The sequence below is a fragment of the Vespa mandarinia genome, chromosome 1 (assembly GCF_050613455.1).
Source record: "Vespa mandarinia isolate Hongniang chromosome 1, ASM5061345v1, whole genome shotgun sequence".
In the NCBI taxonomy this organism is placed as follows: domain Eukaryota; kingdom Metazoa; phylum Arthropoda; class Insecta; order Hymenoptera; family Vespidae; genus Vespa; species Vespa mandarinia.
Genome location: NC_140810.1, coordinates 15,927,501 through 15,942,500, shown reverse-complemented (window position 1 = coordinate 15,942,500; position 15,000 = coordinate 15,927,501). Strand labels below are relative to the sequence as shown.

The following is a 15,000-nucleotide window of genomic DNA, read 5'->3' as shown; positions in this document are numbered from 1 at the left end:
TCTCCTCTTCCTTCTTCTCCTCCTCTTTCTCCTTTATTCTTCCTCGTGCTGTGCTTTCATCACATTTTAAAGTCTCCTTGCGCAATTTTTCGGTCAGCCAAGTCACGTACGTCATCGTGGCTGGCCAGTACCGTTTCGTCTTTTATGACTCACCTTGGGATACTGAGTGGTAAGAAGAATTTATTATCGGCCTTATAACGGTATAGGACGTTGTCCTTTCTTATTTGAGAACTAACACCTGTAAAGAATACTTAAGTTATTTCTTTCATTATTTCATTCTTCTTCTTCTTCTTCTTCTTCTTCTTCGTCTTTCTTTTTCTTCATTTCTTTCTTCTTTTTTTAATTTCTTTTTTGAATAGTTTTTTTTCTCTTTTCTTTCAATTTTCTTTTTTTTTTCTTTTTTCTTTTTTCTTACAATTTTCTTTTTTTTCTTTTTTCTCTTTTCTCTCTGTCTCTCTCTCTCTCTCTCTTTTTTTTTTCTTTTTTGGCAAATCAGACGGTAGAATACATTTTACCAAGTTACCAACAACGATACGATCCTAAAATATCACGGATCTCGAGGATCGTTTAACTGTTCTCGATCGTTAAACGATCCACGATGAAACTCTGGAAAAACTCGATGTGAAACTTTGCCGTAGCGTCCAGCGAACCCTCTAAAGCTAACCCTCTCGTTCTACTCTCGACTTTACCGGAGAAACTTTTAATCGATATGCATTTCAAATTATTTGCTCCGTCAAAAAAAAAAAAAAAAAAAAAAAAAACAAGAGAGAGAGAGAGAGAGAGAGAGAGAGAGAGAGAGAGAAAGAAAAAACAAAGGTATCGTGTTCACAAAAACTATAATAGAAGTCGAAAAGAGAGGTAGATTTTTTCTTTTTTTTTTTTTTTTTCTTTTTTTTTCCCCTTTTTTTCCCTTCTTTTTTAACATTTTCAAGAGAAACGATAACAATGATTCGTGATATTTTCCAATTTCAAAAATGCTTCACGCGAGACCATAAACACAGTTTGTTTGCCTTTCTCTCTCTCTCTCTCATCCCATAAACAAGCTTAAAGTAAAGTAGCAGCGGTAGTGTTATATAGTATGATGCATGAAGTTATGGAAAGAAATGGAGATGGATGGATGGATGGATGGATGGATGGATGGATGGATGGATGGATGGATGGATGGATGGATGGACGGATGGATGGATGGATGGACGACACTCATCAAATCTTTTGGATTTGGATCGTAAAATATTGTTGAGTGTTTATTAATCGTTAACGGATACGTGGATACGTTTACAACGACAAGTGTTTATTCAGCATTAAACTGACACATGTTACAAATGGGAAGCTAATGTTTAACTGTACGTTAACCTAATTCCATTAGTAAATAGAAAGTTAACGTCAATTGTCGGAGACTCTTAATATGATATTATGAGTTCTCAATTGAAAGAATGAAAAGATTAAATGACGTTAATCTTCTTATTTTTTTTTTATGATCTTTCCTATAATTCTTTCTTTCTAACTGTGCGATGAAAAAAGAAAAAAATAAAAAAGAACAACAAAAGATATGAATTTGAACGAAATTTTATTTTTGAAAATATATATAGAAAAAGAAAAGAAAGAAATAGTCTAAGAAGAAAATAAAGAAAAATGATAAAATAAACGAGTCTTATCTTATAAAATACATAGAAGAATAAATATAATCGTAAATATAAAATTTGTTATAAATTTTATATGAAACTGAATAATATCTCAATATGATACGTATTGTATGATTTTACAGATTATTATGATATTAAGTAATAATTACTATTTAATAAATTTTAGATCGATTGAAAAATTTGAAATTATCCCAAAACAATCGATTTTTTATTAAATCAAACAACGTCTAATTACACCTTCGATGTACAAAATTAAAACAAAAAAAAAAGAAGAAAAAAAAATAGAAAAAGAACAAGAACGAAGAAAAAAAAAAGGGAAAGAAAAACGATCGAAACAAAACGAAATAAAGGAAATTTTTAATAGAAAAAAAAAAAAAAATATATCTATATATATATAAAAAAGAAAGAAAAACTTGCTATTTGTTTGAGACGAATCCTAGACTGGCATAGATATTCGCTATTGGTGTTTACGCTACGCGTTAAACCCCTTGCACCGAGCATTAACTCGATCCCGCACCGAAGCCGCACATCGAAGGGTCTAAAGCCCCATAAGCATTACACTCACCAACCCCTTCTCCCGACAAACTTGTACAGGGGATGGACGTACACGTGTACATGTACAAGCTCGGCTCTTGGCTCGTCGCGGAAAATCGTCTACACGGTAGAGCTCGCCGCAACGATTTATCTGCTGGCTCTGACGTACGTGTAATTGCCTCTTTCGATGGGGGCCGAGATTATGTGAGATTGAGTCGATTGGAAATCGCGTCGATCCGACAAAAACGAATCATTGTTGTCGCGTTAAATTTTCCGTGCTTTACTATTTATTGTTTGTTTTTTTTATTATCTATTTTTTCTTTTTTCCTTTTTTTTTTTTTTTTTTATTTGTTCAAATATTTTTTATTTGCCGTTTTTTCTTTTCGAATCGCTCTAACGATAATAATGTAATAATTATGATTGTTATATTTTTTATTATTATTTTATTATTTAAAACTATATATATATATATATATATATATGTATATATATATATATATATATATATATATATATGTATATATATATATATAAATAATACCATTTAATAATACCATATATATTACTATTATTAAGTTAAAAAATAAGATTTAATATTTTCAAAATTTAATAGTTTATACATTGTAAATTTATTGAATTAAAAAAAGAAAATAAATTACTAGAATATTTTTTTTAATTTAATAATATTAATACTATAGTAAAAATATATACATACATACTATTCATATGAAAAAAGAAAAAAGTATTTACATATATGTATATATACATATATTATTTATGGAAGATAAAATTTTCAATTTAATTTAATTTAATTTAATTTAATTTAATTTAACTTTAAAAAAGAAGAAAAAAATATATATATATATCAGTTATGAAAGATAAAATTCTGAATTTAGTTCATTTTAATTTAATTTAACTTTAAAAATATATAATATATATAAACATATACGTATAATTCTCGATCTTAATTTAAACAAATATTTTTTTTCTTTTTTCCGTAACGCGTTACAAAGGGATAAGTTGGCACTCATCCCAATGTACTTGTTTGAGCTGCATGTGCGCCTTTATTCATTGTAGTTTTAGTGGTTTCCCAAAATTTGCCTCACCATACGTTTCGTAACTATGACTTTAATAGAATTTGAATTTTATTGAATTAAAAATTACGCTATGCGTGAATGAAAAACGAATTTAATTTAATTTCGAAAAGAGAAAACAAAAAAAGAAAGAAAAAAATCCAGCTTATTTTATTATTTAAAATCTTATATTTTGATTAATAATTATTTTCAGTTATCTCTTTGAAATATTTTTTCATTTCTTTCTTCTTTTTTTTTTTCGATATTCGCTTTGAAATTCATTTTCATTAATTTCGTTCGGTTTTTATCTTTTAAATATCTTCATTAATTTCGTTTATTTTTCTCCTTTTTGAAATATTTTCATTTTTCGTTATGATTCTCTTTCTTGATAATTGAAAAATTTCTTTCATTTCCCGTCATCCATATCAGCTCGTGAACACAACCAATGGATTTAAAGTCCATCGACCGTGGACATAGTATACTGACCGAGCACATTTATTCGAATGTCCCAATAGATAATAACTATAATCGATGATATATTATTAACCCTCTTTTGTACTTTTCATTTTGAAAAATATAATCGGACGGGAATAAAGAATGAAATAAATATAATGCTTTTATCTTTAATACATATTCTTTCAATATTATTATTTCATATATTCGTTCGTTCATTCGTCCGCATATTCGTAGTTACATAAATCTTTATATATTACAACATGATATTGAATCATTTCAAAGATAAAATCGCGAATGTTTGAAGCGTTAATCTTACAAAATTAATTATCAAATTCATCAAAGATTTTTCCCGATTCGATTCGATTCAATTCTATTTTCTTTAAAAATAAAATCGAAATAATCTTTAAATTTATTAAATTATAAATCCCTTTGGATTACGATATAATATCTCTTTGAGGTTAGATGAGTTAAAAAATTATATTCCACCTTTTGTTTTACATTTTATGCATGGTAGGATATATTTTAACTCATTTCAAAAAGTTAAAGTTACTCATAGTCATACAGTTTAATATTTTATTTAAAGTTTTTCATTCAATTATTATTTTTTTTTGTTTTCTTTTTTTTATATCAACTTAGGTTTGCTATTTATTTTAAAAATCGTGTGCCTCAAAGAGATATAGTAATTTTTTTATTTTTAAAATCGTGTGCCTCAAAGAGATATAGTAATATTACGAAAACAATGAGAAATTTAATAATAATCGAGTTAAATGATCAAATTTTTTGATAATTACATTTTTATGCAAAAATCTAGTGTCGGAATTTCTCCCTCTTGAGTGTTAAAGCTCAGGTCTTATTATCTGCTTAAAAAATTAAATATTAAGTATTTCGCTGATAAGGAGATATGTTATTTGTATGGTTATGAAGAAACAAAAAAAAAAATAAAAAGAGAAAGATATAAAATATACAAAATATTCATTTCGACACGTTTACTAAACAATTCGTTTCACCCTTCATCAGGGTGCAAAAACCTATACCAGGAAACACGCCCCGGGTTATCTCGAACGTTCTAACTCAACTCCTCATTCTCACTTATATACTAAATGTAACATACTTAACGTTTTGCTATAATACACTATCATGACTATTAATTATGGCACATTATAAAACAAAAAATACTAGTAAATACATGCCAATATATTATACTCATACTGGTATAATAGCATACCAAGTATCTTATCATTTTCAAAAAAAAAAAAAAAAAAAGAAAAAAAGAAATGCGATTACTTTTGTCTAAATTTATGAATACAACCTTCTCAAAAATTCGAAAAATCCATATTTCCTCGTTTAAACGTTCAACTTTAAAACGTGACGTTTTTCATTAAAATCGGTCAAGAATTACGGCTGAATATATTTCGAGCGTAAACCATTATAAAAGCTGGGTTAATGAACAGCCTTATTAACAAAAATTTAATTATATATATATATATATATATATATATATATATATATATACATTTTTATGTTATATTTAATAATAATAAAAATTACTATTATTACTTTTATTATATAAATTTATTTTATTATTATTATTATTATTATTATTATTATTATTATTATTATTATATAAGGATAATTTGTATTATATAAAAAATAATTTCACACATAATATAAAATTATAATTTTTAAAATTGTTATTACATATTTATTATTATTGAATAACTTTATATAATAATTTTATCATACGACAAAAGAATAACTTCAATCGTATAAAAAAAATGTTTATTTATTTTCCATACGCTACAACAAAATGCCACTAATCATTTAGATTTTGACTTTTTGAAAAATATCAAAATATATGGTATACAAAAAGATATAACATTTGTCTGGGACTTGTTTGATAACCTTAAATCAAAATTCTCCCCGTATCGAGAAGGACCATTCTAATCTTACGGAAAATCCTATAGGATTGTCCTATAGGATAAGGGATAGTACATACATGCTGAAGGGTGTGAGCAAATTCAACGAGGTATATCTATATATCTATGTATACATATATATATACACACATATATCTATATATTTATACATACATACATACATATTTACGAGATGCAGGTACACTAGGGGAACTGTGAACGCGGTACGTTGACTGAAGCTTAGCTATGGCAAAGGATTACGATATCGTTGAACTGAGATATGTTCTGTGCAACATTTACTTCATTCTCTCTCTCTCTCTCTCTCTCTCTCTCTCTCTCTCTCTCTTTCTCTCTCTCTCCCCTTCTTTCTCTCTTTTGCTTGGTCCGTATCCTCTTGTGGTTTCACCACCTGTCATAACTATACTTTCACGTTGGATATACTTCCCTTCTTCTCATTCCACTGACAAGAAAGTGTTAGAGAGATAAAGATGGATAGAGAAAGGGAAGGAGGGAGAGAGAGAGAGAGAGAGAGAGAATTTCCACGTTTCCTCTCGAATTGTTCAAATTCAGACAGACACCCTACTCAAGACTCAGAAAGGAGAATCATGACTAGCTACTGTTAACTTAACCGTCAAACCACCTACATTCCACTACACAGACACCAAACTCGCTATATAGAATTTCTAAGCTACCTTGTAAAATTTTCTTCGTGTTTTCGTGCTTTCTATTAAATTCTCTTTCTCTCTATTTCTCTTCTTTGTCTCTCTCTCTTTCTTTACTTTTATCCATCTATCTGTCTATCTATCTATCTTATTCTTTTCTCTCAACGACATGGAAAAACTCAATTTTATGAGAAAGACCTTTTTCAAGCACATTCGTTTCGTTGAATAATTTCAACGAATTCATATGAATTTCTATGCCACTTTAATTAAATGATCCTAGAAGTCTTTTTTTTTTTCTTCTTCTTCCTCCCTTTTTTTTCATGAATACGAAGAAAATTAGGTCGGTTTAATTATTTTATTACTTTATTATCATATCACTTTTCCAAATATCGTTCATAATTTTTCCTCAAAATATATTATCTTCCTCATAAGTACCCCAATATATATTGTATTATTTATATGGGTTAGGGATTATTTAATTTAATAAAAAAAAAAGAAAAAAAAAAGAAGGAAGAAGAAATAATATTGTTGCAACGGACATTACGTTGTGTTGTACGTCGATGATCGGCTTAGTCCATTCTCTGGTAAATTTATTTTACGATCTTTTTCTTTTTTATAAGATTACATCTTAGTTTACTAGGAGAAAGCGGACAGACACGTCAGAGATAATTAGAAGTCGTATAATGCTTTCAGACGCATATATTCGTATGGGGCTTCTCGTGTCAAGGGATCGAGTAATGTCCATTGAGAAACCCCATACAGAACGAGGAAGCCCTCTTAACTTATTTGTCAACCATGAAGGGTCAGAAGATATGTTTGCGAGAAACAGAGAGAGAAATAGAGAGAGAGAGAGAGAAAGAGAGAGAGAAACAGCTTTTCGACAAAAGTTAAATTATCCTATATCTTAGTCCTTTACAACTCTCATGTTGCTCTCCAAACGTGTTATTACATCTAAATCCGAGTTTCTATATTTTGTTTAATACTGGAAAGAAGAAAAAATACTTTCTTACTATTTGTCTCATATTTAAAAATATTCAAATCTTAAATACAGTTCGAGTATTCGAATTATTTGGATAATAAAATAAAAATGAAGACTATTTCAAAGTTTTTAGAAATATAATTCGAATTGTTCTGTATTTTGTTATTATATATTTATTTATATAATCATAACAAAAAGTGTCCCATCGGGATTATTATGAAACGTAATGATTTTATTTTATTTCTTTTTCTTTTTTCTCCCTTTTCGAAGAACATCAAAATATGTCACAAAACATCTTTTAATCTTTGGAATGATGCTATTTATTTTCTTTTTTTTTTCGTTTTTTAAAATTTTCAATCAATAATAATGAGAGAAACTGCGTTCCGAAATTTAAGATTGAAAATAATTTTATAATAGTTAAATATAATAGATAATAATTAATTTAATTATCATTATATATCGTATACATTTTTAAATATATTTATTTTATCTATCGTTTTCGAAAAATAAATGTTAAATTTTATTTCTCAACGATCGATCGATAGATCAAGAAAACTATTTGAACGGACAAGATATCTCGTTTTTCTAATTAGATCTCTCGATTATATAGCATTATTATTTTAATAGCGGAAGATCGAGTATATTTTACGAAAACGGAGACAGAGAGATAGATAAATAGATAGTTAGATAGATAGAGAAAGAGAGAGAGAGAGAGAGAGAGAGAGAGAGAGAGAGAGAGAGAGAGAGAGAGAGAGAGAGAGAGAGAGAGAGAGAGAGGAAGAAGTTTCAGAGAAAGAACATAGAAAGAACATAGAAAGAACATAGAAAGAACTTTGCCATTTTCGATTCGATACTATCATCGAGAAACCACGATAAAGATTTGGTTCTTGGTAGATCGTAACGAGTAAATGATTCGAGACGAAGCTTTTCACAATATAAGCTTTCTACGTTCTTTATCTCTGTTACTCTGACAATGTTTGTATCGTTGGTCGATCGAAAAAGGATGAGAGTAGACTTCTCGCAATGGTAAGAGGGATCAGACAGGAAGGAAACGAGAGAGAGAGAGAGAGAAAGAGAGAGAGGGGAGTGAAAGGGAGAGGAAAAAGCAGAGAAAGTTTGATAATGGCGTCGAAGAAAAGTTTGCCTCGGATTTGTGCACGTGTTTCGCGAAAATCGTGGGAGTTTTCTTCTTCGAGGCTTCACGATCGAGCGCTTCCGTTTGTTTTTTGTCGCCACGACAGAAGCTCGCGGGAGGTTTGAGTGGAAAGTCGCTTGAAAAGCGCTTGCGACCGCTATAATGTCTATCTATCTATCTATCTATCTCTTTCTCTCTCACTCTCTCTCTCTCTTTCTTCCCTGATCTAACATTTTCCGTCTCGCTCCAACCTAGATTAAAGTATCGTACTAACCCGACCGCGTTTGAATAATTCAAAACGAAAGTTTTCTCTCTGTGTTACAAAAACTCTTTCCCACCATTATTCCCTTCGACAACGTGTTTCTAAAATTTTCGATTCCTCTATACGTTATATACCATACCGAGCTTCATCGTGCTCGCTTATTTTATGGGATTTTTTTTTTTTTTTCGTTTTTTCCTCCTTGTCTCCTTTTTCTCTTATTTTTTCTTTTTTTTTCCGCAGGATTCGCACTGATGAGGATCGTCGAGGTTTACAAGGAGATTCACGAGCAAGAGATGAACATTGTAAGTAATTTTCTTTTTTCTTTTGTTTTTTTCTTCTTTTTTTTTCATCTTTTCTTCTTCCTTTATCATAGATTTTCTTATACTTCTTAAGCTTTTTCGATAATGGAAGTAAGATCAATATTGAAGGATAGGAAGAGAGAAAGAAGAAGGAGGAGGAGAAGGAGGAGGAGGATAGGTGCCAGGGAGTGGAAAGAGAGAAAAAAAAAGAAGAAGAATACATTAGGAGCTTTTCGTGAGAAAAACTGTACAGTAATATCTGTCATATGGTGAAAAAAAGAAAAAGAAAAAGAAAAAAAGAAATAACATATTCGATACGAAAACGTACATTAAGAGATCTTTTTTATCGATATAAGAGAAGACAAATATATAATTTCTATTTTTTCTATTTTTTCATACGCAAGTATTTTACATTAAACGTATATGATATCATCAAATTCGTAATTTCAATGGACTTTCTGAATTATCGAATCTTAAGATAGAAGTTTGATCTTCTAACTTTCAACGAGGTGAAACCAACCAAGATGATTGGATTTTGAAACTAAAGAAGGAAAAAGAAAAAAAAAACTAAAGAAGAAGACGAAGAAGAAGTAGAAAAGATGAGAAAGGATAAAGGTCGACCGTTTGAATTATTTAAGTAGACCACCTTGGTCAGACGCAATTAAAACTACGAAGATTTATGTGAATCGTGCGAGAGAACGAGAAGAAGAAAGAGAATGAAGGTGGGAGGGTAGACAAGGGGGTTCCACGAGAGGGGAGATGAATTGTGAAAGAAGGAAAACGAAGCTCAGTTGGAATATTAATCGAAAGGTTGAAAGAGGACTCATTCCGCGTTCCTATATATATATCTATATAGTATATATATATATATATATATATATATATATATATATAGAAATATATATATATATAGAAATATATATATATAAATTATCTCTTTCTTCCTTTCTTTTTCTATTTATACATTCATTCATACATACATACATACATACATACATACATACATACATACATACATACATACATACATACATACATACATACATACATACATACATACATACATACATACATACACACATACATACATACATACATACATACATACATACATACATACATACACACATACATACATACATACATACATACATACATACATACATACATACATACATACATACATACATACATACATACATACATATATATATATATGTATATGTATATATATATATGTATATATGCGTCTCTTCGTATCATCTCCGGTCGCACAAAAGTCCGCGGAAAACTCTTTGATCCTCCCCAGTTTATAGGTCTCACCCTCGAGGACAACGCAACGCGTTACACACTCGATCCGTTTGAAGCTTGAATTCCATTTGGATTCAAGCTAACGAAACACGATTTTTCCAGAGTTGCGAGGAATTACGAATGAGTATCGTTCGAGAGGAATCATATTTCTCGTCTGTCTTCTCTCTTCCTTTCTCATACACCACGTTTCATAAACCGTTCATTCTTCCATCTCTCTATCTCTCTGTCTCTCTTTATCATTTTTCTCTTTAATATACATCATATTTTTAAATACATAAACTCTCGACGTATTTCTATGTAATAGCATTTCAAAGGACCCGAACGATTGATTTATTATATCCATAATTATGTTCTCTTCCTTCAGAGAGTATATAAATAAATCTATACCGATTATCTTTCCTTGATCTCAATTTTTCTTGAATGAGAAGGTAAGAAAGAAAGAGCGAAAGAGAGAGGGAGAGAGATAAAGAAATAGAGAATGAGAGAGATAGAGAGGAAGAAAGAAAAATTTCTGGTCGTAAAAGAACTTACGAAATTCTTTGGCACGAACCACCCTCTTTATCGTCTCGTTCGAGTTTATAACTCTCTCTCTCTTTCTCTCTCTCTCTCTCTCTCTCTCTCTCTTTTTCTCTCTCTCTCTCTCTCTGTTTTTCTCTCTCTTTCAGTTTCGTGACTTGGAAGAAAGGTAAAAGAGGGTTGATAGTGGTGGTTCGGGTGGGTGGAGTGGGGGGTAAAATGCCGCGCTTCGTCGCGATAACAACGGCGATGTTATAGCACGACATTACGAAACTCCGAGTATGACATTGACTTTAAGCTTATACTTTGTAACAGGGAATGAAACGAGCGCGTGTACAGAACGAACGGCCACCGTTCGTAGATCGTCGTCGTAGTTTTCATCGTTGTATTCGTCCTAGTCGTAGTTATCGTAATCGTCGTAGTATTAGTTGAGAAAAGGATGGAAAATGTTGTTCAGTTCAGCACAAGAGAACTCTCTTTCCTTTTGCGATATAAGTCGTTTCTCACTCGTTCAAATTGCGTCTAAGACTGTTATTTGTTACGTGAATCTAACAATCAACTTCCTTTACTACCAGTCGTAAGCGTTACTCTTGCGAGTAAACGGTTATTATTATCGAGAAATCTCGATTTGAATTTCCGAACGTGCACGTTGGAATTTTACGAACGATCGGTCTGAAATCCGTAAATGCAGTTGCGGTTACATAACTTCTCTTTTCTCTCTCACTCACTCTCTCTCTCTTTATGTGTCTCTGCCTCTGTCTCTGTCCTGTCTCTGTTTCTCCATTTCTCTTCATCTATCTCTATACCAGTAATTTCTCTCTATTTTAAATTACTCTGGAATGGCATGTTCTCGTTACGAATTTCACTCGGGTAACGCAATGCCGAACATTTTCGAACATTTCCGCGGTTGTTTGCCTGAATCGATATAATTATATTTATTCTACACATACCTATCGAAAATTTATTACCCCATTTAATATTAACTATAAATCACTTAATTATATTATTTAATATTCTTCCAATTCTTCCGTAAAGCTCATAAATACATCATATATGTTAACTCTATAAATATATGTATTTATATTTATATATATATATATAGTGCGTGGATATATGCAACACTTCGTGCACCGTCGATAAAGTCACTACCTACTGACATTTATTAGTTAAGTTACTTTCAGACCTCGTACGATATGCAATAATTATGTACGAAGTTGTTTCTTACCTATCATACAATCTTACGAAAAGTTTCTTTCTGATAAATGAAGCTGAGTAAGTCAGAAGGTAAATTACTAACGTTATCAATACGTAATGTCCCTACATCTATCTATAATATTTTCAAAAGGTATAATCTAATTAATAATTTCTAAACTTAAAACAATTTGATCTATCGATTATCGCATTACGATCGAACATCGTCATAACTCGTTGTATATCAATCAATGATCAACATGTCAAATCCTTTCAAATCCTTATTTCGATATTTTGTTTCGTTCGAAACTTCATATATTCGACTGGTGACGATGGAAAAGAGATGAATAAATCTTTCAACTAGACAGAAACGCTTCGGTACGACGTGTATTTCTCTGAACGTAGTTATACCATGCGAAACTCGGAATTGCATTGTCTCCAGTATTCTCAATTTCGATCCTCCCATTTTTCTGTCTTACTATCTAGGGCTTAGATATAATCCAAAAGGTCATCCGTTAGAATTCATAGAGAATCCCTTCTTTACGATAACCTCGCGGTACAATTTTCTTTTTTTTTTTTTTTTTTTTTTATTCCTTTTCCTCTTTTCTTTCTCCCTTATATTCAACGTTGTCGCGTTAAAACAAAAAAAAAAAGAAAGAAAAGAAAAAGAAAAAAAAAAGAACAAAAAAGAACAGAAAATCATATTTCCAATCACCGGCATAGATAAAAATTCGAATAAAATTTGGATTAGAATAGGCAAAAGAGAATCGAGGAAGAGATTGGGATAAATTATTCATGAAAATATTTGAATAAATAATTTTGATTTTCAACAGGAACATAATCCGATAGAAAAATGGACAATAAAAAGAGAAAAAGAAAAATATAGAAAAAGAAAAATATAGAAAAATATATATATATAATTGAAGGATTTGAAATCGTTATCCATTATAAAGTCGAATGATAATCCAGTAAAAATTTTTTCATGGAGTTCTCTTTTAAACGGAATTAGATCGATCAGAGATCAAAGTCTTTTGAAGATTCTTCTGATTTGAAAAAAAGAAAAAGTTTCGTCCCTTAGAAGAAGTAAAATTTGTCAATTTGTTCTTAATAATAACGTGTCATAGTACGAACTTTGAACTTTGAACGTTTGAAGTTTACTACTTGAAAGACGTAGGTAACCTTTTTGGTACATAGAATTAGATGATAGTATGGATATCTATTAACAAAATTATTTTCAATTCGTTTCGTCGCGAACATACACTCTCGTTTCTTCGCATACATTTGGAAAACTTTTCGAATGTATTTTCGAAAGATACCTTATGCTTCTTCGTTAGCTATTCCGTATTTCCATTTTAATGAATATTCACGAACGATGAATTATCCATCAAAGTCAAAGCTCTTTCCAACGAAACGACAAAGATCTATATCAAATTTTTCCCAACTATCGTAATTTCGATTGCCGACATGTTTTTATCCGATTATCAGATTTAACCAAACATTATTTTTGTACGTTTCTATAAACGAAAGAAAAAGAAGAAGAAAAAGAAGAAAATTGGCTTCCATCCAGACTGCTGGATCATTCGACGAGAGGGAAAACGATCGTAAAATAAGAACGAAAAAAGAAACAAAATAAAAGAAATAGAGAGTAGAGGTTAACGCTTATTCGGCAAAATGTGTAGATCCGTCATTAATTTATGGACGCATTCATCTTGTCGATGATTATTCTCTCTCTCTCTCTTTCTCTCTCTCTCTCTCTCTCTCTCTCTCTCTCTCTCTCTCTCTCTCTCTCTCTCTCTCTCTCTCTCTCTCTCTCCCTCTTTTTATCGCACGAAGCATGCAGCGAAAAAGATAACCAAACCGAACGTCAGATTCGTTCGTTATCGTTCGTTATCGTTCGTGACTTATGGCATGAGAATAGCGAGTGAAGAATAAAACTGAAAAAGAGAGAGAGAGAGAAAGAGAGAGAGAGAGAGAGAGAGAGAGAGAGAGAAGAAAAAAACGTATTTGAAAAATGTTCGAATAATAAAAGATACTCTTAATCAGTTGTATAAATCTCTCGTAGACCGTATTTTAGTACGGCTATGGCATTGAAATTCATCGACAAATAATGTCAGCGTGAAAGAACATGAACGATAAAAGAAAGAGAGAGAAAGAGAAAGAAAGAGAAAGAAGGGGTTGTTATGTACAAAGCAGGAAAAGCACCCTCGTACCAAGCAACGTATTGAAGACTTTTACGGGAGTATGGCCCACCTCCTCTTTTTCACTGTGTTTGCTCCATTCGAGTATTTTCTAATCTACCACTACTATGTATGTACGTAGAGTACGTATCTCGAAAAAGGGAGCGTGAGCTTTCGGTCTCTCATATTTTTCAATTGGCCCTTTGAACGAGACGCCCTTGTCTGGAAAAGGATTCGAAAGCTAAAGCTTCCCCGTCAGTCTATGGATTTGATTCGCACATAGTATTCTTCCTTTTCTCTTTCCCTCTCCCTCTCTCTTGTTCTCTCTCTCTCTCTCTCTCTCTCTCTCTCTCTCTCTCTCATCTCGAATCAAACGGCTTCTACTGTCTTCTATCGTCTTCCTTCTTATTTCTCTTCGTTATTCTAAACGTTCTTTGCAAAAAGAATTTCTACCTTTGCATTTACTTTTTCTTTCTCTTTTTCTTCTTTTCTCTCTCTCTCTCTCTCTCTTTTTTTTATGCAAATAACGTTAAGACATATTTTTCGTTTTTCTTTTGTACTTTTTTTTTCTTTTTTTCCTATTTTTTTTTTTTTTTTGTTATCTAGAAATATCAAAGATATATTTATTTTTTTCTTTTAAAAAAATTCCACGCAACAGTAACGAAGAAGGTACTCAATAAGAAAAAAAAAAAAAAAAAAAAAGAAAGAAAAAAAAATTAGAAAAAAAAAATAAATAAAAATGAAAAAAGAACGAAACAAAAAATGTTTGTGATTGACGTTAAATCATCAGCGAGGATGGTCCATTTGGTAAAATTAAATAACAAACGTGTGCCAGCATCGTACATC

The 15,000-nt window shown here is 30.8% G+C and overlaps 1 protein-coding gene across 2 annotated transcripts in view; it reads left to right on the top strand.

The window, feature by feature from the left end:
• The window catches only part of IRSp53 (Insulin receptor substrate 53 kDa), a 167,023-nt gene that overhangs the window by 133,290 nt on the left and 18,733 nt on the right, over positions 1-15,000 (top strand). For both annotated transcript variants that reach the window (XM_035871079.2, XM_035871080.2), the window contains one exon: positions 8,901-8,962. In XM_035871079.2, coding sequence (XP_035726972.2) covers positions 8,901-8,962 — 62 coding nt within the window. The remainder of the gene's footprint in view (positions 1-8,900; positions 8,963-15,000) is intronic.